Below are 27379 nucleotides of genomic sequence, written 5' to 3' on the forward strand. Positions count from 1 at the left end.
AACATTCCTTCTGCTGTGACTGCGTTCCAGATGGTGGATTGATAGGGTTTCTGAGAGCTAGCTGCTTGGACGCTATCGCTCCAGTTGGCTTTTATTGTTTCATTCCTCAAGTAGAGTCAGGACGGCTTTCGGTGTCCGTGCCAAGGACAATTTGGACTTCATTTTATGGCACGTCTAAAACTTAGGAAAAAGAAGTGTTGCTTGGAAAGAAAAAAACACCTATATATAATTTAAGGGTGAGCCAAATCTTGGCTGCATATTTCCGCACTGTTTTCTAATCAGCATTGGAAAAACAGGTCCAGTTACTTTTTTGTTTAAAAAAATTCCTTACTGTTTTTACATCTCATCAGGGTCCTCAAGGCGGAACACACACAAAAATCAGAATAATTAAAAACATTCAAATTGTTAAATCGTGCAATAAAAACACATAAATAACACCAGAACCAGGGAGGAGGGCCGGTGACTATTACTGGGGGGTATGCCAAACGAAAAGAACAAGTTTTCTTTTGGCGGAAGATACTGATAGAAGGAGACCGCCCAATCTCCTGGGAGGAAGTTCCAAAGTTTTGATGCCACTGGCTGTTGTGGGTTTTCCGGGCTGTGTGGCCCGGAAACCCACAACAGCCAGTTAATTCCAGCTGTGAAAGTCTGTGACTGAGAGAGCTTTTTCTTGGGCAGGGACTCTGAAGATGACATTTAGTGAACAGGTAGGTTCATGTGAGAACCTCATATAAGAACATAAGAACAAGCCAGCTGGATCAGACCAAAGTCCATCTAGTCCAGCTCTCTGCTACTCGCAGTGGCCCACCAGGTGCCTTTGGGAGCTCACCTGCAGGAGGTGAAAGCAATGGCCTTCTGCGGCTGTTGCTCCTGAGCATCTGGACTGTTAAGGCATTTGCAATCTCAGATCAAAGAGGATCAAGATTGGTAGCCATAAATCGACTTCTCCTCCATAAATCTGTCCAAGCCCCTTTTAAAGTGATCCAGGTTAGTGGCCATCACCACCTCCTGTGGCAGCATATTCCAAACACCAATCACACGTTGCGTGAAGAAGTGTTTCCTTTTATTAGTCCTAATTCTTCCCCCCAGCATTTTCAATGTATGCCCCCTGGTTCTTAAGGTATGTTGGTATATAAACAGGTAGGTTCCTATGAGAAGATGGTTCTTAAGGTATGTTGGTTTCAGACTGTACAGGGCTTTAAAAGTCAATGCCCTCACCTTCCATGCAGCCTGGAAGCAAATTGGAAGCCAGTGTAGATAAAGCAAGACGGGAGTGATATAGGCACCTTCCGCACATGCAGAATAATGCACTTTCAATCCACTTTCAGTTCACTTTGCTGCTGTGCGGAATAGCAAAATCCACTTGCAAACAATTGTGAAAGTGGATTGAAAGTGCATTTTTCTGCACGTGCGGAAGAGGCCTGTTTGACCCTCTGTAATTGCTCTTGGCACAGCATTTGGTACCAACTGCATCTTCTGGACAGTCTTTGAGGGCAGCTCCTAGTGAAGCACTTGACAGTAATCTAATCTAGACGTTCCCATGGCAGTCATCTGCCTGTCTCCACAGAATTACATGTGCAGTTAGCATGGCGTCGTTCTAACATGATTGGTTCTCAAAGTGATAAACATGATAAACTGTTCTGTATGCCCTTGCTCTCCTCGGGTATACAGTCTTAGCTTGTTGGAAGTCCATCACACCTACCTTTTCTGTGGTTCAGACACAGTGATCATGAGTTAAGAATAGTGTAAAATTCCCATCGTAGATTCTGTTCTGAAGAATGGAGAAGTTCAGGCAGCCTGTGGAATTAATATGGACATTTTTTCCACTATGCTCATGTGATACAGTCTTGCTTGCTTGCTCGCTTTAAAAAAATGCTTCCCTCTAGGGAGTTGGGCGGCATTGTTTTTTTTTTTAATTCTCTTTTTTTGATGGAAGAACCATTTTTTCCCCCTTAACAGCTGCTTGTAGGGGAATGCAGTTAACGATTAACAAGGTCAAGATCATGCTTAAGTCTATTTCAGGACATTTGTTCCTAAGCAAACAGAGTTCAAGATGGCCTGTGATTTCCATTCTGGTTTTTAGAAGGCTTCTTTGCGTGTAATGTCTTCTCCTGCAGATAACGTTTGAGTTTTTTTGTTTCTGGGGCATCAGAGGCTGCCGCAGCTAGGTTTTCTGTCTTGCTCGAAGCCTTACAAAGAATACGTGCTGCATTTCAATGTGAAAGTATGAGTTCAGTTTCAATGCAGACTCTTATCTCATCAGGTAAACTACCGCCAGGGATTAGGAGTCTGTCTGTCTGCTAGGAACACATCCATGACCTGAACCGGTTACTTGCTGTCATTCATTAACAGCATAGGCGTTCGCAGCCAAAGGACGGTATAGGTATTTTTTGCAAGAGAGTAGGACAGCTGTTAGAATTAAGGATGCCGCGATGGGCTGAGCACCCTCCAAACAGCACTAGGAGCTGTGTCTGGATCATCATCCCAGAGGCGGAGCTACTAGGGGCGGGGAGGGGCGTGTGTTGCATTGGGCGCATGACTGGGGACAGAAAATCGCCTCCTCCTCCTCCTCCCGCGGCACCCCCCCTCACTTACCTTAGTGAAACAGTACAGGCTGGAAAGCGGCCTGTTCCTTTCAGGCTGAAAATGGCCTGGTGGGAACTACACTTCCCAGGAGAGGTTGCGAGCCCCAAGGTTCTCCAGCATGCACTGTTTTACAAAGGTAAAGGGGGGCGCGGGGGGGGGGCAGGGTGCCGCTTGGGGGGTGGGGAAACACAGAGTGTGGACCAGGCACAGTATGGCCCAGCTACGCCTCTACATCATCCTGTTGGAATCAGCCCAGTCCTGTGTGTGAGCGCAGTAAAGGAGCTCTTCCAAACAAGCATATGCAAAAAAAAGAGAGAGAAAAACTTACGTTTATTTCAAGTAACTTCGGATCACAAGCATTGTTCCCGGTGAAAAGTAGACAGATAGGAACCTTAGTCTAAAGAGATAACTTTCCCTATCACAAGTGGGCATTCTAACGTGCCATCACGTATGTGCATGCGAGAACTGCTTCCGTGGGAAAGCCCCAGTGGGAGCAAGTAGCCATTACATGTGCTCAGTGCCAAGGGCAGAAGAAGGAAGAAAATGGCTGCAGGATGAAGGAGGAGGAGTTGGTGGGTGGAGCCTAGACATGGAGAGCAAACGGTAGAACAGCTTAAAGATATACAGCACGCCCCAGTGTCCAGGAGTGCAGAAATCACTTATTCCAGTGGTGGTGAACCTTTGGCACTCCAGTTGTTATGGACTGCATTCCCATCAGCCCCTGCCAGCATGCCCAATTGGCCATGCTGGCAGGGGCTGATGGGAATAGTAGTCCATAACATCTGGAGTGCCAAAGGTTCGCCACCACGGACTTATTCCAACACATCCAACCTGCAATGATCACATGGATGATTCTGGGTCCCAGGAACTTGTGGGAGCTGCAGTCATCCTCAGGCACCAGATAGCAGCCAGAACGGTCCCAACTGAATTATCTATGTTTACTGTAAAACTTTTTTTTGTGTGATCTCTCAAATCTTGAAATATGCACTGACTCCCTGTGGTCTTCATCTTGCACCTGATACTTCCCATGTTTGCCTACATAATCTCATCCATATTAAGTTGGGAAACCAGATTCAAGTCCAGTAGCATTTCAAAGATCCCTTCGTCAGATCTTGCTCTTCTACTGCAGACCATCGCGGCCACCCGCCTGAAACTGTATTAAGTTGGAGGTATTTTGTTTACTGGACTGTAATGTTGCTTTGGATCAGGGGCGTCCAACTCTGGTGCTTCAAATGTTCATGGACTGTAATTCCCATCAACCACTGCTGGCATGGCCAATCGCTGATGGCAATTGTAGTCCATGAACATCTGAAGCGCCAGAGTTGGACGCCCCTGCTTTAGATGGAATTCCTGGTAGGATTGCCAGCTTCAGGTTGGGAAATACCTGGAGAATTTGGAAGTGGAGATTGAGGAGGATGCAGGGGCGTAATGCCCATTGGCAGCTGCCCAGGGCACCACCTCGTGGGGGGCATTAAAATGCAGGGTTCGTTTTTGGGTATTTTTAGTAGTTTTCCATTTGTGGCCTGAAGGGGGCGTAGTTTTTAGGCTAGCGGCACCAGATTGTCAGCATATCATCAGGTGACTGTCCTTATGCTATCCCCCAGGTTTGGTGAGGTTTGGTTCAGGGAGTCCAATGTTATGGACTCCCAAAGGGGGAGCCCCATCCCCCATTGTTTCCAATGGGAGCTAATAGGAGATGGGGGCTACAGTTTTGAGGGTCCATAACTTTGCCCCCCCCGAACCAAACTGCACCAAACCTGGGAGGTACCATTAGGGAAGTCTCCTGATGAGACCCTGAAAGTTTTGAGACTGTGCCTTCAGAAACGTGCCCCTCCCCAGCCTGCAACCCCCATTGACAGCAATGCAGAAAACTCAATACAGAACAAAGATTCTTGGGCAAATTTCTGGGATGTTCCTGCAGGGGGTGCGGTTTTGGACATATCAGCACCAAAATTTCAGGGTATCATCTGGAGACTGTCATGATGGCTCCCCCCAGGTTTGGTGCAGTTTGGTTCGGGGGGTCCAAAGTTATTGGACCCTCAAAAGGGTAGCCCCCATCTCCTTAGCAAAGAATGGGGGATGGGGCACCCAAGAAAAGTTGTTCCTCTTTGAGGGTCCATAACTTTGTTCCTCTTTGAGGGTCCATACCCTCAAAAGGGTAGCCCCCATCTCCTTAGCAAAGAATGGGGGATGGGGCACCCAAGAAAAGTTGTTCCTCTTTGAGGGTCCATAACTTTGTTCCTCTTTGAGGGTCCATACCCTCAAAAGGGTAGCCCCCATCTCCTTAGCAAAGAATGGGGGATGGGGCACCCAAGAAAAGTTGTTCCTCTTTGAGGGTCCATAACTTTGGACCCCCTAAACCAGTGATGGCGAACCTATGGCACGGGTGCCAGATGAGGCACTCAGAGCCCTCTCTATGGGCATGCACAAACAGAGTTCATCATGTGGGGGGGAAATCGCCTCCCCCCACACTTCTAGGCTGGCCTGGGCCGCTGTGTTCGATTATTAGCATTAAACCTAAGACCTAGTTTTGGGGAAGCAGTGTAGGTAATCCTGTCAAGCGCTGTTAAACCCCACTGATTTTCATGCAAAGAACTAAAGTGAGATCCTTTACCTGGGAGTAAGCTTAGTTGCTGGCAATGTGGCTTGCTTCTGAGTAAACCCTCCTAGGGTCGTGATTCACCCGTTTGAAGAGTTGCATGGTTGCTTCAAAGCAAAGCCAACAACTTCCACCAAGCTTACTCCCGAGTAACGCACGCCTCAGAGCCAACCATTTTTTCTAAACTAAAACCTCAGTATTCAGGTTAAATTGCCGTGTTGGCACTTTGCGATACATAAGTGGGTTTTAGGTTGCAGTTTGGGCACTCAGTCTCAAAAAGGTTCGCCATCACTGCCCTAAACCAAACTGCACCAAACTTAGGGGGTCCCATCAGGACAGATAAGCCTCCACAGCTCAAGAGGCAGAGCGGGGGAATCAAACCTGGTTCTCCTGATTAGAGCGTCCCTGCTCTTAACCACTACGCCACTGCTGAAAGAAAAGTTGTTCCGGCCTCCCTGAGGAAAGGAGTATGGGAATCACCCAAGCAAGATGTCCTCCTCACTCCGCTGGACAAGGACCATTCATCCTGAGGATCCAATTCTCTATCCTTTTAAGACTGCCACTCATTATTGGCCCTCGCCCATCCAGCTGAGTTGCATATCCGGAAAATGTGTTAATTTAAACAGAGCTGGAGGCGCGGCAATTAGATCGCTCCGGAGACTGTCTGTCGTTGAATTGCTTCCTCTAATCAGCCGTTCCTTTAGCTCTTTTCACCGGTTAATTAATTGCCACGAATCAGCAGCAAAGAATTCTTAATTGCAACCAATCAAAATAAAGATCTAGAGTGGCTTTGAAAGGGACCATTTTTGGTGTGCGTCCCCCCCCCCCCCCAAATGCTTCTAGGCAGATTTAGCGTTTACTTAGTGGCTGTTAACATTATAGCCGGCGCCTGTATAGTCACCACGGAGCAGGCTGTGCCACTGAGCCTGTTATAAAACCTGGGCTTTAGGTTTAGTTAAAAAAAGGGTACCTGGGGCTACTCTTGAACGTGATTTAGCATCAGAGATTTCGTGTGTTCCGTGTGTTTCTCCTATAAGCTGCCTTCACTTGTATTTAAAAATACATTAAAAATGCAAAAAGTTGAGACCGTTTGTAAATGTGTTTAGGACTATTTTTTTCCTGCTAGAATCTTAGCAGCACAGAGTTTTTGATTTTTCCATCTACAGTTGCACAATCACATTAAGCCATGTTACCCATGGGATGTTACTAATTGCCCATATAAAATTGGCAGGCATGTATATGTAGATCTTTGTTTCCAGGTGCAGGAAGAAACACTTTTTAAACAGAGATTGTTTGTACAGCATGTTGTTATTACTGATTATGGCATGCTACCTGTTAAGCGTGCCAATAGTGTACGCGCTGTAAGCTAAACACCACAAGATTTTTGTGGCTTTTGTGGATTTGACAACTTAAACACAAATAGTATGTGGGCTACATGTTATTGCAAATTAATGTTTGTGGCAGTATCGTATATTTAAACTTTACCAGCTAATTCCATAAAATACTTCCTGCTTTCCAGGGCTTTTCCAACAGTCATTTTGGCTCATGCTGATTTCTTTTTTTTTTAACACTCATAAGTCAGTACTCTGGGTACAATAATTCGCCCTCAATCTGCCCAAATTTATTTTGTGTCTCTTTTTTTTTTTGCAGAGGTGCATTTTGTTTTCAGTCAGTGTGGTGTAGCGGTTAGGAGTGATGGGTTATAATGCGGAGAACTGTGTTCGATTCCCCGCTCCTCCATGTGAAGCCTGCTGGGTCACATTGAACCAGTCACAGTTCTCTCAGAACTCTCTCAGCCCACACAGAGACAGGCAATGGCAAATCACCTCTAAGTGTCTCTTTTCTTCAAAACCTTTCAGGGTTGCCATAAGTCAGCTGTGGGTTGTTGGTACTCAGATAGGATTTTTTTGCCCATTTAAACTTGGGTTTTAATTTGAAAGTGTGCTTGAATGCAAGCTATGATCTATTACAGTGTTTACCAACCTTTTCGATGTCACGGTACCCTTGACCTCACTCTTCATATCTCACGGTACCCCTGCCATCTCCCCACCTTCCCCTCCCAGTGCCCCTGCTTGCACCACCCCCCACCTTCCCCTCCCAGGGTGCATGGAGGGAGTGGCTGCTGACCTTGTGGCAGGCCCTGCCCCGAGCCAGCTCCATGTCCTTGCTGGCGCCGGCAGGAGACACCACAAAAGTGAGGGGGGGGGGTTAGCATTGCCACGGTACCCCTGGGACATGCTCACGGCACCCCAGGGTACCACGGAACCCTGGTTGAAAATCACTGATCTATTACAATATTGTGGTTCATCTTAGCTGTAATGAACTATAACCTGCTGCAGATGTTACTCTGAGGTGGTTCTGCTGAAAAGGGAATGGGATCTGGGAGTCTTAGTAGACCATAAACTGAACATGAGCCAGCAGTGCGATGTGGCGGCCAAGAAAGCCAATGCAATTTTGGGCTGTATCAATAGGAGTATAGCGTCAAGACTGAGGAATGTAATTGCACCTCTCTATTCTACATTGGTTAGATCTCACCTGGAATGCTGCGTACAGTTCTGGGCACCACAATTCAAGAAGGATATTGACAAGCTAGAACGGGTCTAGAGGAGGGCAACAAAAATGGTAAAAGGTCTGGAGTCCATGCCCTACGAAGAGAAGCTTAGGAGCTGGGGATGTTTAGTCTGGAGAAGTGAAGGTTAAGGGGGGACATGATAGCTATGTTTAAATATTTGAAGGGATGTCATGTTGAAGAGGGAGCAAGCTTGTTTTCTGCTGCCTCAGAGACTAGGACACGGAGTAAAGGATTCAAGGTGCAGGAAAAGAGATTCCACCTCAACATTAGGAACAACTTCCTGACAGTAAGGACTGTTTGACAGTGGAATTCTCTGCCTCGGAGAGTTGTGGAGTCTCTCCTTTGGAGGTTTTTAAACAGAGGCTGGATGGTCATCTGTCAGGAGTGCTTCGATTATGTGTTCCTGCATGGCAGGGGGTTGGACTTGATGGTCCTTGGGGTCTCTTCCAAGTTTATGATTGTATAAGGAGCTGGTAGTATAAGGCTTTATCTCTTAACCATAGCTGAAAAAATATTCAGTACCATGGTTCAGATATAGCTTACTGGAACAGTTTTGTTTTTAAAGCTTCAGTCTCTGTTTGCAAAAAGAGAAAATGTGAAGTAATTTAATAGCAGATAAGTATTGATGAAACCAAAGTAGTGTTTCATAGCTATGTTAATTTAGGTTTTATTTCGGACTGCATTTGGTTAATTTTACCAGCAGTCCTGAGTTGTGGTTTTAAATGTTGGTTTTATGTTTTTAATCTATCTTATTTTGTGTGTATTGTATCTATGTTGTAAGGTACCTTTAGGTATTTATATTTATTTTATTTTATTACTTATATTAATATTACATATTACATATTTATTATGTATTACATACTTATTTATTTTATTACATATACATTTTGTTACGTTTTGTTGCATTTATACCACCCTTCCCCTTGCAAGCTCAAGGCAGCTTGAGTTCTGTAAGGAAGAAGGGGCGTAGTGGCTAAGAGCAGGTGCACTCTGATCTGGAGGAACCGGGTTTGATTCCCCTCTCTGCCGCCTGAGCTGTGGAGGCTTATCTGGGGAATTCAGATTAGCCTGTGCACTCCCACACACGCCAGCTGGGTGACCTTGGGCTAGTCACAGTTCTTCGGAGCTCTCTCAGCCTCACCTACCTCACAGGGTGTTTGTTTTCCGGGGGGGGGGGAAAGGAGATTGTAAGCCCCTTTGAGTCTCCTACAGGAGAGAAAGGGGGGATATAAATCCAAACTCTTCTAATACATGTTCTAAATAAATACAGTTATGAAATTATACCTGATTCGGCCCAGGTCAGCCACATGAAATATACGTTGGCCGTTTTAATGTAAGGGTTGCCCCTAGCGCCAGTAGTACAAGAACAACAGTGTGGATTTAAAACCCAACTTTCTCTACTGTAAGTAGTCTCAAAGCAGCTTAAAAACTTCTTTCTTTCCTCTCCTCACAACAGATAACTTGTGAGGAAGGTGGGCCTGAGAGTACTGAGAGAACTATGACTAGCCCAACGCCATTCAGCAGACTTTATGTGTAGTAGCAGGGAAACAAATCCAGTTCACCAGATAAGAGCGTTCATGTGGGGGAGTGGGGAGTCAAACCCAGTTGACTAGATAAGAGTTTGCCACTCTTAACAACCGTACTATTCTGGGTCCTGTGATGTACATGTTCGTTTTTAAATGACTCAAATTGGCAAACCCAACTTCTTTCCAGAATTTTCTGATGGCTTGAACAGTGAGGAAATATGAGTACCGTATATACTTGCGTATAACCCGTGTTTTTCAGCCCTGTTTTAAGGCTGAAAAATGCCCCCTCGGCTTATACATGAGTCACCACTTACCAGCCAGCTCTTCAGGCCTCTGCCAGGAAGACCTCCCTGCGGCTGCACAAGCCGCTTGTTGCTGCCCTCCTCGGAGGGTGAAGGGGGAACCCCTGGCTGGCTGGGCTTCCTCAAATCCCGGGAAGCAGAGGGAGCTCCTTATTTGGGCAGTGTCATCAGGGGAGTCACTGCCCAAATAAGGAGCTCCCTCTGCTTCCCGTCTGGGTTTGAGGAAGCCCAGCCAGGGGGCAGGCAAAGGGAGGTCCTTATTTGGGCCGTGACTCCCCCTGATGTCACTGCCCAAATAAGGAGCTCCCTCCGCCTCCTGGCTACCCACCCTCTGCTTATACGCCAGTCAATAAGTTTTCCCAGGTTTTGGAAGTAAAATTAGGTGCCTCAGCTTATACACAGGTCGGCTTATACACGAGTATATACGGTATATGGATGTTTTAATAAATTAGTAAAGAGTTATGAACTCCCTCCGTTCATGCCCCAAACCCACAGCCCTGCTTGTAATGGTTTGGCGAGTTAATGCTTGGCCTTCAGTGAGCTGCCATTCCCTGTGAAGTTATGCTGTAAATGCATTGTTCCGGAAGTGACAAAACAACGTTGTGGTTCCGTCGAAAAGTGAACCGGATTCTAAAGTATAAGCGTAGAGTCAAAATCTTGGCTTTGAATGACTTATAGAATCCATTTTAAACTTTCTGAATGCTGTTGTGTTGGTTTTCCCCCCCTTCTTTCAAGAGTTGAAAAGGATGGATGTCTTCATTTCACTGAAAATGAGCTTGGGAGCTTCCCATCAACATTGCTTGCCTTTGAAACTCTCCCACTCAGTGTGTATGAGGCTGGTAGAAAGCCTTTGACCACCGAAGCAGTTTTTAGAAAGGTCCTGGGAATTTTTAGATGATCACTCACGTACCGGAGATGTAGGAGTTGCTTGTCTCATCTTTAAAGTATTTGAACTTTTCAGTGTTGTTGTAAAGGTGGAGGGGGGGGGGAGATCAGTCATTTTCTCATATATATCATGTGAGTTCATGATGGTTTCATTTCTGACGTTCCTCAAAGATCTTTTTATTTTGTTTATTGGATTCCTGCGTTCGTTGGTTCAAAGACAAGGGCATCCTTTGGAATGCTCTCTGTTTTTCTACCCAGAAGTACCACTACCCATCAAAGGCAAATTATGGGAAGAGCTATGTCATGCTCTGGCCAAGGTTCTAGGTTCCCCATATGAATTTGCTCTTAAACTCTCTTTCAAGAAAGTAGCAGCGTAGGTGGGCACTTATATGATATGTGGGTGCACTCTTACGAAAGATTACTGCAGAAGATATAGTGGAAAAGAAAAAAAATGGGATTCCTTGACTTTCTTCTTGGCAAGGTGTAAATATTAAGTACAGCTCTTTCAATCCCAATGGAAGTCGGTTGGCGGTAGCTGTCTCAAGGTTGACTCAGCCTTGCATCTTTACAAAGTTGGTAAAATCAGCACCCTGCTTGCTGGGTGTAAAGCGTAGATGACTGGGGAGGCAGTGGCAAACCACCACCAACATAGTCTGCCTAGTAAATATGGCATTACTGCATTGGTCTGTAGTGATCCGGTTTTTGCACAGGGGCAACCTTTACCTTTCCATGACTTCTCTGTCCTGGAAGCTGCAGGTACTTCACTTAGTTTCCAAGATTGTTTCCTGACTCTAGGCTTCAAGCACCTAACTTGGATCAGGGGCCTGTATCCAAACTCAGAAGGAAAATCCCTCCTTAGCAAAAAGCAAGTATTGCTAAGTTTATGCACCAGTTAGAATTGGACTTATATGTACCACTCTTTTGCTAGGAAGCCAACATGAACAATGAACTGGGGAATACCATGAAGGATCAGGCACACAGAATTCACTCACTTGTGCCCTGCTTCCCGGACAAAATTAAATGAAAGAAGAAGAATTGGTTTTTATACTGTGCTTTTGTCCACTGTAGGGAGTCTCAAAGCAGCTTATTTATTTTATTGGATTTGATAATGCGGCTGGCCTCCACTCCTCTATGATGCGGCTGGCCTCCCCGTGAGCCAGGGCGTTTACTGCCCTGGCCCCTGCCTGGTGGAACGTTCTTCCTCCAGCAGTTAGGGCCCTGCGGGACCTTGGAGAGTTCCGCAGGGCCTGCAAAACTGTGCTGTTCCACCGGGCTTTTGGGGGGGGCGGCGTGGAAGGCCAGCCCCTCTGCTGTACACTGACCATGTGTTTGACATGGCCCTCCCAGGGTTTGATCACTGGGGTGTGATGCCGGGCACCTCTTATTTATTAATTATTAACGCTGTTGTGGGAAGACCTGACTGGGGCTGTATTATTCTTAACTGGGATTATTCTATTTGTTTTTACTGTGTTTGTTGTTGTCCTGTTGTACACCGCCCTGAGCCCTTTGGAGGTAGGGCGGTTTATCAAATCGAAGAATTATTATTATTATTATTATTATTATTATTATTATTATTATTATTATTATTATTATTATTATTATTATTATTATTATTATTATTAATAATAATAATAATAATAATAATAATAATAATAATAATAATAATAATAATAATAATAATAATAATAATATCCCATCTTCCCTGGCAGAGATTGGCTCACAATCTCCTCCCCGCCCTCCCACAACAGGTACCTGGTGAGGTAGGCGGGGCTGAGAGAATTGGTGTTAACGCTTACGGAGGGCTTTCAGTTGGCTAGGGGTTCTCCATTTTGTTCTGCCTTCCTGTGCTGTCTGGAAGCCCTCTGGAGCAAAGAAACATCTGTCCGAATGCATGATGAGTAAAGATCCTTAGAACATAAGAACAAGCCAGCTGGATCAGACCAGAGTCCATCTAGTCCAGCACTCTGCTACTCGCAGTGGCCTCCCGGTGCGTTTGGGAGCTCACATGCAGGATGTGAAAGCAATGGCCTTCTGCGGCTGTTGCTCCCAATCACCTGGTCTGTTAAGGCATTTGCAATCTGAGATCAAGGAGGATCAAGATTGGTAGCCATAGATCGACTTCTCCATAAATCTGTCCAAGCCTCTCTTTCTTTTAAAGCTATCCAGGTTAGTGGCCATCACCACCTCCTGTGGTAGACATATTCCAAACACCAATCACACGCTGTATGAAGAAGTGTTTCCTTTATTAGTCCCAATTCTTCCCCCCCTCCCAGCATTTTCAATGAATGCCCCCCTGGTTCTAGGTGATGCCAGGAGAAAGAGAGAAAATTTCTCTCTGTCATCATTTTCTACCCCATGCATAATTTTATAGATCTTCAATCATATCCCCTCAGTACAGTTTCCTCTCTCCAAACTAAAGAGTCCCAAACGCCAGTAGCCTCTCCAGGTAGGAAGGTGCTCCAGTCCCTCAATCATCCTTAAGGTTGCCCTTTCTCTGCACTTTTTTTCTATCTCTTTCTGAGTATCCTTTTTGAGATGTGCTGCACTGTGAACTGGACATTGCATCTCGAAAGTGCAAGTCAAGATCCTTCAATTGGCGATGCCAGGGGTTGCACCTGTATCATACAAAGCTGGTGCTCTAGCACTGGGCCCCACAGCAGTTTCAGGATGGCCAAGCTTTTCTGATTATTTTTAAAAAAGAAACAAAGAGCATATTTCCTGTCTTTTCTCATCTCTTGATGCCTTTATCATAATTTTTTTAGATGGTTTGAAGCCTGTAAGCCCTGTTCCTTAACCCTTCAGCTCGCTTGATCGTTGTCTGGTTCTGATTCAGATTATAGCACATATTTACTCTGAGCAGATACCCAGTCTTAAAGGACTTTCCTGCTGTATCTGTAGTATTTAGTCTACTGTACTCCGAAGGAGCCTTTTGAGGTCTGAAGCGGCGATTGGAAGCGCTGACTGGGAATCAGTAAGCCATGTGCCACAGATATTTGGTTTCATAACAACCTTTGCTTTTTTTTGTTTTAAATATTGAAAACTCCCCGCTTAAGTTGGTGTTTTTGCGTTCTCGGTCATGTTTTTGAAAGCTTAGCTGTTCTTGTTGCTTTTTGGTGAACTTTTGCACCGGCATTTCAGTTGTCGGGACTTCAGCTAAAAGTAGGAAATAGGTGGGCGTGAATGATTAAGCATAACTTAAACATGCTTTGTTATTTCAGACATCCTCCAGACACCCCCTCCTCCCATAGTTCTAGATCTGGAATTGTGGCTCACTTGGTATTAGGCAGCTGTTAGGAAGGTAAATTGCTTGATTTGCTCTCAACTCGGTATATTTATTTTATAACATTTTCCCTGGGAGGAGAAGGCGTGTTATCTCTGCAGATACAAAGTCACATGTTTGAGAACGCCAAAACTAAGCATATGTGATAAAACCTTCTAGCTGGAAAAACTTCCCAAAATATTCTTACAGAAACCTCTGGAAGAGGATGACATTGTGAATGAATTAGTATAATTTATTTACAAAAATATTTGAACATTGCATGATGAATATATATCTTAATGTTAAATAATTGAAAACAAATCCTTAATGATGAATAACATTTGGACTATAATGTATCTTAAATAGAAAACCATTTTGGATAGATATTTTCTCAAAAAGCTTTTTATTTCAAAAATCTGATTTGAAATAAATCCAATTAAATTCTTTAAAAATCTGATTTGAAATAAATCCAATTAAATTTTTTAAAAATCTGATTTTAGTTTTTTTTTTAAAAACCATTGACTATTATCCACCCTGATTTTAACTCTGTATGAGAACAAGCAGCAGTTAGAAATACTTAGAAATTGCTGTTACTCTACTGGCAGTCTGATTTTCACTAATTATCCAAGCCACCAGTATGAATGGAACAATTGTTGTATTTCAACAGAGTGTTATCCCAGACAAAACAGCAACATTATTAATTGTTGGTTGTGTTGTATGGAATTAACCTCAATATGGCTTTAGTAATTTGTTCTGTGTGTGTTTTTTTGTTTGTAGGAGAGGACTTCTTACAATTTACATGGCTAATTTGGTAAGTAATGCTTTTAATGACATGTATGCATACAAACAGCATGATTTTGAAAGCTGTTTTGGATCTGTTTAATTGCATTCCCCTTAAATTTATTGAAGATATCATAGAAACTTAACTGATACCTAGTACTCAACAATTAATTCTGGGATATTGAATGTCAGCTGTGAACAATCTGGCTATGTTTATAACTGTTATGTAGCGCACATGGGTAAACATGTTTTTTTTTCTATCCAATTAATGCAAGTATTGTCAAAGGCTTTCACGGCCGGAATCACTGGGGTGTTGTGTGGTTTCCGGGCTGTATGGCCGTGTTCTAGTAGCATTTTTGAAAAAGTAAAAGGCTTGGCCAAAGCAAAAAGTCAGTAAACTCAAAGCAGGCTCCAGAGCTCAATAAATGTGCTATATGCCATATTGACACTAACAGTGCACAATGATACATCAACAACATTCCATAGCAATATTACAAATTACAATAGCATTTCATTCACAACATTTCATTCAGAATTTCTTATAAGAAATAAATATAGCGAATAGTCTGTGTCTTTTGTATTCCTACAGTCACCTGTGTGAGGTAGGTGGGGCTGAGAGAGTTCTGAGAGAACTGTGACGAGCCCAAGTTAAAAATCACCCTCCGGCGATGATAAGAGGGGCAGTCTTCCTGGGACAATGCAGAGTTCCTTTCCCAGGCATAGACAAGGCGGTTGAAAATTATTTGATGGGGCTAGAATCTGGGAGAGCCCACAACTTGATGAGTTTTGAGTGGTGCTGATGAGATTAAAACAAAGAATTACAATAGTTTGACAATGAGAATAGCTTACAACGAGAAAGCTTGACGATCCTTAATAGCTTGACAGGAGGTTTCTAGGATTAAGTTAATGTTAAGCGAAAGGGTGCGGGACAATATGTGAGGGTTGGGACAATACCTGAGGTTCCTTGATGAGATTAGGGTGTGGACATTTGCAAATTCATCGTAGGACTGGGGCCAGGTGCGCAATCCCGAGGCCAGCCTGTTGTTAATCAGATTCCAGTAGCTTCACCCTCAGGCAGGGCATGATCTGAATCCCTGCATTCTAGTGTGGGAAGAATGAAGTCATGCGTCTGACAGATCCTCTTGATATCAAACCCTCGAATCAAGATAGGCAAGATTAAACTTTCTGTGTTCCATAAACTGTACATAATATCAAGATTATGAGTGATGGGGCATTGTAGCTGATCCCAGCAAAAATCCCCCCTCCCCCCCAAAAGTCTGAAGATAGGCTTTCCTGGTATCACTCTGGAACTACTAACAGTGCAGTCCTAAGGAGAACTAGTCTAATCTAAGCCTATTCATTTCAGTTGGTTTAAACTGGAGTAGCTCTGCATAGGGCAGTGATGCGTGGCCGAACCTATGTACCGGAGTGCTGCCAGAGGTGGCACTCAGGAAACCCTCTCTGTGGGCTTGCAGCGCCAAACAGAGTGTCCCCAACACATCTAGGCTGGCCTGGGCCACTGGGCTCGATTATTAGCATTAAACTTAAGACCCAGTTTTGAGGAAGTAGATGTAGGTAACCCTGTTAAAAAACATTGTTAAACCCACTTGATTTTCATCGCGGCGAGAAGAACTAAAAGCACCCTTAATAGCCTGGAAGTGGCAGCTCAGTTGCTGGCAGTGGGGCTTGCTTCTGAGTAAACCCTCCTGGGGTCGTGATTCACCCATTGGAAGAGTTGCATGGTTGCTTCAAAGCAAAGCCATCGACTACCACCAAGCTTACTCCCAAGTAACGCGTTCCTCGGAGCCAACCGTTTTTTCTAAGTGAAAAGCTCAGTATTTAGGAAAAATTGCCATGTTGGCACTTTGCGATAAATGAGCGGGTTTTGGGTTGCAATTTGGGCACTCGGTCTCGAAAAGGTTCGCCATCACTGGCATAGGGTTACCCTGTCAATCTTTGCCCTCTTCAGCAATCTGAAGAAAACAATCATGTGTCCTGAACCTGATAGATGTAAGCATTGTGATCAGCCTTGTGTCTGGGTACACAAATTCGATTTTTCTAAGTACATTTTTTCAAAAGTTAAGTTAGATTTTTTTCCCTTTCAGTTGCCATCAGTTCTCTGTTTGAAAGAATTCCATGTGAACACACACTGAAGCCTATGCATGTCTCTTAAGATGAATCTATCCCCCCCTCTATCAAACGCACTGAGTTAAAGGCTCAATAATAAAAATCAATACGACCGCTCTTTTAATGTGAAAGGAGAACCACAAGAGCTGTGAATCTAACTTCTGATGTGAACTGTTTGAATTATAACGCACAAGAAGAAGAAGAAAAGAAGAAGAAGAAGTAGTAGTAGTAGTAGTAGTAGTAGTAGTAGTAGTAGTAGTTTGGATTTATATCCCCGCTTTCTCTCCTGCAGGAGACTCAAAGGGGTTTACAATCTCCTTGCCCTTCCCCCCCCACAACAAACACCCTGTGAGGTGGGTGTGGCTGAGAGAGCTCCGAGAAGCTGTGACTAGCCCAAGGTCAACCAGCTAACGTGTGTGGGAGTGTACAGGCTAATCTGAATTCCCCAGATAAGCCTCCACAGCTCAAGCGGCAAAGCGGGGAATCAAACCCTGTTCCTCCAGATTAGATACACGAGCTCTTAACCTCCTACGCCACTGCTGCACAAGATCATCCATTCATTATTATGGATCCATTCTGTACCCAGGGAGTGGCGGGAGAACCACTGTGTTTCTTATCACTTCATACTCTTGTATTTTTGGCCCAATGGCAGTTCAGAAGAAAAAAAATAGTCTGAAAGAGGAATGCTTCCAAAAGTAGCCAAATAGGGGCAGATAACGTAAATTTATACTGTACTGGAGGGGCTTTATTTTGGACATGAGTGTTTTACAGCTGACCCTTGACCTCTCTGGAAGTCGGTGCAAAAACAAAAGTTTGTAAGGTAATATTAGATTGAATGTAGCTGAGAATGTCGACTTCAGAATCCAAACCAGTTGCAATCAATGAATCAACGTGTTTATAATGCCAAGGAATGGAGAACGGATAGTAGCTGGTCCCGGAGACTGTGCAAACATTCACGAGCCTTCCCAGATCTATTTTGGATTGCACATGTTGAAGTCAAGACATTTCTAAGATGGTAAAAGGGGATGTATGGGTAACATATATGTGTATATAAGACAATCCTTTAAAGATATATTGGGATCAAAGAGAACTCCGAGATTCCAGTGGAGGGCGAAAGTGAAATGTGATCACCGCAGTCATAAGGAGAGGAGAGGGCTGGCGAATAAGATCCCCTCTTAGCAGTCTTGAAAAGTCAGAAGCGCAGCGGATGAGAAGCTGGCAAAATTCTCTTTTGCAGTGAAGTGTTTTGAAGCAAGAGGGGGAAGAAGTCATGAAAATGTGTGAAATGTATTCTCTGTTCAGCAGCTTCAGTCTTGCCGGCAGGGTCTCTTGTCTGTGCCCCTTTTTGTCTGGGACGCGTTCTGCAATGCCCCTGGGCTCCGACTTTTTCAGTAACTGTGACATGCCCGTGGAACAGCCTCCCGGAAGAGGTCAGGGGGCTTCCAGCCTCCTGGCTTTTGGGGGGGGGGGTGTAAAATGGAATTATTCCACTGAGTTTTTGGGGGTACTTAGAGTCTAGGCCAAAGGGAATATTTTTCCAGCTGCGCCCAAGGTGTTTTAGAATGGCAATATTAATGTAGTTTTTAATGTATTTATCTTTTAAAACATGTAACATTAGGTGGTTGCATACAGTTTTATTGTATTTTACAGTATTGTGTAACCACCTTGGGACCTGAATTAGTCTGGGAAAAGGTGGTTGTATAAATATTTCAGATAGAAGATTAAAATACTGGAATCTTACAAGGAAGGGAAAAAATGAATGAGTTGAGAGAAGTAATCCATATTCAGAATACTGGATATTGCTACTGTAATATTCAGTCGCACAACTATTAGTATGCAGACTACTTTTTCATTTCATTTTGTTTCTTAATGTTATGTACTGCTTCCTCGTTCAAACTGCTGAAGCGATGAAAAATGCAATGCTACAAAATGTCCCAGCAGACAAAAATAAAATCAAGACAATACCTACAGGAAAAAAAATATACATTCAGCACAAAAAAGTCTAGCTCCAATTGTGATTCCTCAGAGCAAACAATTTTTAGAAAAGAGTTGTTTTCAGTAGCCTTCTAATAAAGCTTCAAAGAGCTGGCCAGGTGGGCCTCTCTGGGCAGGGAATTCTATAAATGTTATGCCACCATTTCTTGAGTTTTACAATCACAAGCTGCCACTCTGTCAGGAGAAACACTTATGGAGGGATCACCTCAAAAGTCTTGGTTCCAAAGGGCTTGTGAGAGTTTAATGGTATATAGCCATGATGGCCGAGACTTCTATGTGCACTTAGCCTTGAGGCCCCAGAAAGGCTGACACTCAAGAGCCCTCTCTGTGGGCACGCATGCTGTCATCTCCCCCTCCCCCTTCAAATCTGACACAAGAAACAGGCTAACAGATGACTTGAGTGCTGCATGTGTTGCTCTCAAACTTACAAATTATGAGCCAAGGTTAGACAAATTATCAGCATGCATACAACAGCAAAAATCACATAAATTGTTCAAAAGCATGCCAAATGCAGACTTTTACCTTTCAATAAAATGTTGTTGTATCATTGAATGCTCTGTTGTTGTGTTTTTCGTTTCAGACAAAAGATGTTAATGTATGAGTTGTTTTTTCTGAACTAAAACCTCCGTATTCAGGTTAAATTGCCGTATTGGCACTTTGCAATAAATAAGTGGGTTTTGGGTTGCAGTTTGAGCACCCGGTCTCTAAAAGGTTCGCCATCACTGGTATATAGCCAGACCTTTCTCAAGGGTTCAGCTTGTGCAACAGCACATAAAGGGGAAAGACACAATTTTGTGACATTTAACAGTGAGAAGAATAAAATGTATTGGCCCTTTTCCCCTTTTGTCAGAGGTATCTCAGTAGCCGTGGTCATAGTGGCTTTTCTGATCAGTGAAGAAGTCTTCAGTCTACACCATGATACATGGTGTAAGGAATGCCCAGTGGTAATGAAAAGAAACAGAACTCTCCCTCCTGTGCAAACAACATAAAATATAAGCAAAAACATGCTTGAAAAGATACCCAAAGGAGAGCGAACCGGAGAAGGTTAGAATGTTCCTGTTCTCTTAGGCCGCTTCTGCATGGCCACGCTGGGGGTTGGGTCGGCATACATGATGCCGACCCAACCCCCCCTGGGACCGTTCGCATGAACGGTCCTGGTAACTACAGGGAAGACGGCGCCACGCTACACAGCCTCCCGATCGACTTACCTTCCCTGCGACCTTCCGGCACGTCGCCGAGGCCAGGGGACACTCCCCCCTGCCCTGCGCGACTGCTCCAGAGTCGCAGGGCAGGGGGGCGTGTCCCCAGGCCTCGGCAATGTGCTGGAAGGTCGCAGGGAAGGTAAGTCGATTGGGAAGGGGGGGTGGCGCCTTCCAGCTGCTGCCGTTCGCACAGCAGCGGCTGGAAGCTGCTGTTTTCCAAAAACCTCACTCAGGGAGCGAGGTGGGAAAATGGCGGCTTCGCACCGCTGGGGGGGAGCGAGGGCGGCACGGCTGCGAAGCAGCGGCGTTTTTGCCGTCCGTAGGGCACTGTAAACGGCCCATGCGGAAAGGGCCTTAGTGACAAATTGTATCACATCACATGCAGTCGAACGGGATGAAGGTTATAAAATACAGAAGGCCAGAGAATGTTCTTTTTTTTTGGAGACCGTTTGTATTTCATTGTCAAGAAAATGATCTTATGAAAGGTGGGGCGAATGAGGGTTATGATAGAGCAGACATGGATGCATCAATTGGTATTTGAGAAGACTGCTGCATTTTAGTGTTGATGAAATTTGTTGTGTTACCACAAGAAATCCTATGTAAAAGCAGCAGATCTTTGAAGGGTAACTGGTGATATTTTATGCTGCTTTATGTATACAAGTATTCGCGTCCGGGGTGGTGGTGGTGGTGGTGGTGGCGGCAGCATAGGGAGTTAGAGAAAAAGTGGGAGCTTGCAAGAACTTGCAGGAGGCATTTCTCTTTCCCCTCCCCCACAAGTTCCTCTTTCCCTTTCCTGAAAGCTCCCACAGCATCTCCCCTTTTCCTGCTTCCTTCTCTCCCTCTAGGGTTTGCCAACGTAGACATCTGGAATCCCAACAGATTTCTCCACTACATAGAACAGGTCCCCTGGATGGTGATGCCATTGCTGCACTGATAAAGTTCTGGAGATTTGAAGGTGGAACCATTTTCTCCTCTCTGTCATTTGGAGATCGGTTGTAATTTAAGAACATAAGAACATAAGAACAAGCCAGCTGGATCAGACCAAAGTCCATCTAGTCCAGCTCTCTGCTACTCGCAGTGGCCCACCAGGTGCCTTTGGGAGCTCACATGGTGAGGTGAAAGCAATGGCCTTCTGCGGCTGTTGCTCCCGATCACCTGGTCTGTTAAGGCATTTGCAATCTCAGATCAAAGAGGATCAAGATTGGTAGCCATCAATCAACTTCTCCTCCATAAATCTGTCCAAGCCCCTTTTAAAGCTATCCAGGTTAGTGGCCATCACCACCTCCTGTGGCAGCATATTCCAAACACCAATCACACGCTATGCAGGGGCAAGTGCCTTTTATTAGTCCTAATTCTTCCCCCAGCATTTTCAATGAATGTCCCCTGGTTCTAGTATTGTGGGAAAGAGAGAAAAATGTCTCTGTCAACATTTTCTACCCCATGCATAATTTTTTTACCCCAACATATCCCCCCTTCAGCCTCAAACTAAAGAGTCCTCCCAAACGCTGCAGCCTTCTCCTCATAGGAAGGTGCTCCAGTCCCTCAATCATCCTTGTTGCCCTTTCTCTGCACTTTTTTTTCTATCTCCTCAATATCCTTTTGGAGATGCACCAGAACTGGACACAGTACTCCAAGTGTGGTCGCACCACTGCTTTATATAAGGGCATGACAACTTGCAGTTTTATTATCAATTCCTTTCTAATGATCCCCAGCATAGAGTTTGCCTTTTCATTGTGCTGCTATGCATTGAGTTGACATTCCCATGGAACTATCAACTAAGACTTAAATCCCTTTCTCCTGGTCTGTGACTGATAGCACTGACCCCTGTAGCGTGTATGTGAAGTTTGATTTTTGCCCTATGTGCATCACTTTACATTTTGCTACATTGAACTGCATTTGCCATTTCTGAGCCCACTCATCTAATTTGTCAAGGTCCGCTTGGAGCTCTTCGCAATCCTTTGTGGTTCTTACCACCCTACATAATTTGGTATCATCTGCAAACTTAATACCACGCACCCACCCCTACTTCCAGGTCATTTATGGATAGGGTTAAAGAGCACAGGTCCCAAACGGATCCTTGGGGACACCACTCGGAGCATCTCTCCATTGTGAGAACTTCCCATTTACACCCACTTTGTTTCCTGTTTTCTCAACCAGTTTTAATCCATAGGAGTGATTCTCTTATTCCTTCATTGCTGAGTTTTCTCAACAGTCTCTGGTGAGGAACTTTGTCAAAAGCCTTTTGGAAATCCAAGTAGACAATGTCCACTGCTCACCCCCTGTCCACATGCCTGTTTACACCCTCAAAGAACTCTAATTTCAGGTTATCTTTAACCTCCGCCCGCAGGCTGGCAACTCTGGTTCCCATGAAGGAAATGACTGCTTTGGAGAGAGGAGTCTGTGGCATTATACCCTCCCCTCTGAGGCCCCTCCCTTCCTCAAACCCCACCATCCCCAAGGTCTACCCTCCAAATCTCCAGTTATTTCCTAATCTGGAGTTGATAACGCTGTCTTCCTTCCACGCAACAGCAAGCCTGCCTTTATCTTCAGCTCCCTCCAACCCAACGCAACCTCTGTCTGGGAATTCTGTGGCCCAGTTGCGTGGTGCTGACCACTGGGTCATGCCCACTTGCATAGTAGGGAGCCTTCAAAGACTTGTAGGCTGCCACCTCACTTTCTCTTCTATCCCCCTCCTCACACTATTATAATGATTTCCTCCTTCTGGCAATTTCCATATCCTCTCCGCTTTCCCTGCCCCATCCTCTTCTTCTCAGCCATTAACCAACCTGTCTTTTTATTTGCATCCCATATTCAGCTATATTTATTATTTATTCACTTTCTGTATGCCCCACCTTTCTCTGCAGTGGAGACCAAAGCAGCTTACAATATTCACCTCTCCTTTTCATCCATACAGTGATGTAGGTTAGACTGAAAGTATGGGACTGGGGATTCTAACCTGGGTCTCCCAGACCCTACTCTAAAGCTCTAATCCAGTGGTTCTCAACCTTCCTAATGCCGCGACCCTTTAATACAGTTCCTCATGTTGTGGTGACCCCCAACCCTAACATTTATGCATTTTACAGATGGAGAATACTGATGCAGAGAGTCTTCGGCGACCCCTGTGAAAGGGTCGTTCCACCCCCCAAAGGGGTCGAGACCCCCAGGTTGAGAACCACTGCTCTAATCGCTACACCACACAGGCTTTCGTAGGGTGGTTGCTGTTGAAGAGTAGCAAACAACCAGACCTTGTTGAATCATGCCACTGGGATGGTAGCAAGTCTGTTGCTATCATTCCTACGGTTGTCAGCCTTCAGGTGGAACCTGGAGATCTTCCAGAATTAAAACTGATTTCCATATGAAAGAGATCTGTCTGCCTGGAGAAAATGACTGCTTTGGAGGGTCGACTTTATGGCGCTGTATTTGGCTGAGGCGGCCCCCCTCCCCAAACTCCGCTTTCCTCAGACTCCACCACAAGATCTCCCAAGAATTTTCCAACCTGGACTTAACAACCCTTGGCCTGGGCCCCAGAAGGCCTTCCTCAAAGTAGGCCTGGAAAGGACCCTGCCCCCTTCCTTTTACTGACTGAAACTGAAGCCTAGAATGCTTTGGTTGCCTAGCAACCACCCCCAAGGGAATCTGTTGCTTAAAGATACAGGCGCTCTTTTCCTCCATGTTGTTTAAACCCCATTTTTTAATGTTTCACTTTCCCCTGCAAATTTGGGCCCCTTTGCAGGTTTGTAGAACAATTTGTCTTGTCTATTCACAGGTCCAGACACCAGATTTAACTATTCAAAGATTTGGCCAACTTTTCTATTGGAATATAAAATGTCAAACACAGGTCAGCCCCAAACAAGAATAGTCTAAGCATACTTTTATAATGCATTTTTTAAAAATAAAGCTGAATTCAATAAGTGTTCATTTAAATACCCAATTTTTAGTATTTCCGGAAAATACCTTATATATATGAAACACATACTTGAGCAAGGAGCCTGAAACTATTTAAACTCCTTGTCAACTTTTTATTAACGGGGTCACATACTTAGGTGTAACTATTAATAGCTATATGTAATATATCAAAACAGTTCCTAAATATTTTGCCAGACATTTTTACAAATATGAAATATCTTTGAAATGCACATTTGACAGTCAAGGATATTTGGAAATCCCAAACATCTCACAGGTGTTTGAATTTCGTGACTCTAAATAGTTTTCATGCAAACTAGAGCAGCATTTTGCAAACGTGTCCTTATTCGGGCTGATGAAACTGTCTAATGTGAACGCCGATTATGTTCCACAATGCTTTGTGATATGTTCAAGGTAACAAGTCTCTTTCTGTCATACAAGTTGCATTCAGATGTCAGATAAACCTCAGTTTCTTTGCAACAAGACAGAGTCAGGTCCTTGGTCGACTTTATGTGATCTTCTTCCTCTCATGCACAGCACTGAAAGTGCAAACTAGAAATAGTTTCGGTAAACCTAAGATTATTGTGGTGCTGGATAAGCACTTCAACAAATTGTGGTTCGTCTCTGTTACAAAACAAGTTTTTAACCTGGATTGTCATCTGGGTTGGTAGCAGTGATGTGGGTTTTCTGGAAAATTTGAATGGGGAGTATTTAAATAATATTAGCAAAAGAAAGTGAACGTACCACGTCTGAGCACTGGAGTTCATTCATTCTTTGTATCCCACGTTTAGCCCATCTAACATGATTGATTTATAGCACAACAGCCCTGAAATCTATAGATAAACAGAGACTATATTCACACAGGTAAGGTGGAGATTTTTCCACTGATGGAAAATCTTCCACCGCTGGTTTGTTAGGTAAGGAACAAACCACAGTTCATTAAAACATCTGATCTGAATATTACATCAATTTGCAGTTTGCTTCCTGGTTTACAGTTTTGCATAGCACATGAGCTGAGGACTGTTGTTTGGATCCATAGTAATGATGGTGGAGCTTTGAGAGCAAAATTGAGCTTTCCCACCTCTCCTCTAGCCCTTCATCCCGTTGTGTCTCCTGACACACTATTCCCAGCGGGCACTATGCCATGTGGCTTTCGAAATAGAAAGCGGGATTTTGGATAATGCTGCCAGGAGTGCCCTTTTTAGAAAAAACAGGGGGTTTGGATTTAAGACTTGGGGTTGGTTTTTCCCCACAAATTGAGGTTTACTTGTGAATGTGGCTAAAGCCCCTTTTGTCTGTTTCTGGGAAGAAAGGCGGAGAATTTTGGTCTTAAGGGATTCAGGTGAATTGTGATAGTTCAGTTACTGTATTGCAGGGGTCTTCAAACTATGGCTCTCCAGATGTTCATGGACTCCAATTCCCATCAGCCCCTGCCAGCATGGTCAAGTGGCAGGGCCGATGGGAACTGTAGTTCATGAACATCTGGGGGGCCATAGTTTGAAGACCCCTGCTGTATTGTATTAGCACTGTAGAAGTTAAATGGTAGTAAAAACTATTTGAATACCTTGGTTTTGTTCTTTTTGGTAAAGAATATGGTGGTAGTGTTCAATCATTTAAAGTCTGTTTTTGAATAATAGTTTTCAATTTTTTTTTAAGTCATAGAGTCTAATCCAGTCTTACCGGTAATCGGCTATTTTGGCTGATTTTCCCTTGTAGCTGCTGACCCCCATCCCTGTCATTCCTCATGGTCCTCTGTCCCTCGTGGGGCAGCATTTCCTAAAATTCAGCGGACCGCAGTGGGAGGAGGGAAGTTCCATTCTGCCGCTGGAAATTTAGTGTGGATCCAACTCATAATTTGAATGTGGATTCTGATATTTTTCTTTTATTTCCAAATGTATATTCTGTGGCTCCCTGCCACTAATTTATATTCTGTGGCTTCCTCCCACACACGCCAGCTGGGTGACCTTGGGCTAGTCACAGCTTCTCAGAGCTCTCTCAGCCCCACCTACCTCACAGGGTGTTTGTTGTGAGGGGGGAAGGGCAAGGAGATTGTAAGCCCCTTTGAGTCTCCTGCAGGAGAGAAAGGGGGGATATAAATCTAAACTCTTCTTCTTCTAATGTGGTGTACATCAGTGTAACAAATAATAAAAAATTAAATAATAAAATTTAAATTGGAATTAAAAATCGAGGTCTAATTACGTACAACTACTTTAAAAACATAATTATAAATCACCATGAGAAGAGGTTTTTGATTTGAGCAGTGTTGACAAATTGATTTTATTGTCTTGTGACATTGGCTGATGTTAGCATTTTGGAATTTCCGTTTTCGCTTTTGAAGGTTGCTAGATGTTTGGCATGGGATTGGCGATCCTTTTGTGGAAGATGCTTTAAAATGGAACTACTAAGTCCTCAAAGTGATGTAATGCTATTAGTATCTGAACAAAGGATGAATAATGGGATTGCTTGTGACTTTACCCATCCCTTTCCTTTTCCTCCTTTCTTAACAATTTATTTAATCTAGAGATTTTTATCCTGTTTTTTCTTACACCGGCACCTCAAGTTAGTCATGAAAAACACTAACTGGGGTTAATTGTTAACTAGGTTTTGAAACTGATAATAGAATTGCTGGTTAGCATTAACTCAAGGTGGTGTTGAGCATTAACCCAAATTAATGTTGGTGCTGTGGGGGTGTATTTGAGTGGAGTAGTTTTGGGGGAAAAACATTTGATATTATAGCCCATCTGTAGTCACTCAGCCCTAGTTAAGCTGCATCTGCTCAGTTAATGGTTTTTACCATTGTAATGTTCAACTGAATGTTCAACTTCACACAAGCAAACTCTGTCCCACCATTTTATGTATTAGAGAAAGTTGTGCTCAGGAGCAATTTATTCTGTGCTTCTGATCCCTGGTGTGGATTGTGTTTTCTGAACAGCACTGGCAAATCCTTTGGCAATATAAATAATTTTATGTAAAATGCATTGTCGAAGGTTCTCATGGCTGGATTCAACTGCTTGTTGTGGGTATTCCGGGCTGTGTGGCCATGGTCTGGTAGATCCTGCTCCTAACGTTTTGCCTGCATCTGTGACTGGCATCTTCAGAGGTTTGAAATATCATGGGGGCAATGGACCCTTTCAAGTTGAGGAATATGTGGAGTTTGGATTTGTAGAGGAATTTGTGTATTTATTTACTTCCTTTTATACCCTTTTCTCCCCAGTGGGACCTGAAGTAGCTTATATCATTCCGTTCTGCTTCATGATATCCTCACAACACCACCACTTTGAGGCAGGTTAGGCTGTGTAAGTGTGACTGGCACAGGGCCACCCATCAGCAGAGTGAGGTTTTGACCCTGGGCAGTGGTGGGATCCAAACATTTTAGTAACAAGTTCCCATGGTGGTGTGGCGTAGCGCCAACTGTGGCGTAACGCCAGTGGGGCTGGGCGGGGCACAACGGGCCCGTTGCCGGGCATTCCGGGGATGGGGCATTCCTGGGTGGGGCTGTGGCAAGGATGCAGCCGCTGCGCCGGTCCTTGGGTGGGAAACGAATGCACGCAGGCGCAGGCTGCCACACACACCGGTGCACCTCCTGCTAGACTGCTTCAAGTTCTGCGCGCTACTGCTGAGAGGAGGGGCGTAACTCAGGCAA

General features: G+C 44.3%; 1 protein-coding gene across 1 annotated transcript in view; it reads left to right on the forward strand.

The window, feature by feature from the left end:
• Positions 1–27379, forward strand: part of TMEM135 (transmembrane protein 135) — a 242895-nt gene that overhangs the window by 51137 nt on the left and 164379 nt on the right. The window contains exon 4 of the mRNA XM_048494023.1: positions 14507–14540. Within this exon, the coding sequence (XP_048349980.1) occupies positions 14507–14540 (34 nt within the window). The remainder of the gene's footprint in view (positions 1–14506; positions 14541–27379) is intronic.

This window comes from Sphaerodactylus townsendi, linkage group LG04 (genome assembly GCF_021028975.2).
Source record: "Sphaerodactylus townsendi isolate TG3544 linkage group LG04, MPM_Stown_v2.3, whole genome shotgun sequence".
Taxonomy (NCBI): domain Eukaryota; kingdom Metazoa; phylum Chordata; class Lepidosauria; order Squamata; family Sphaerodactylidae; genus Sphaerodactylus; species Sphaerodactylus townsendi.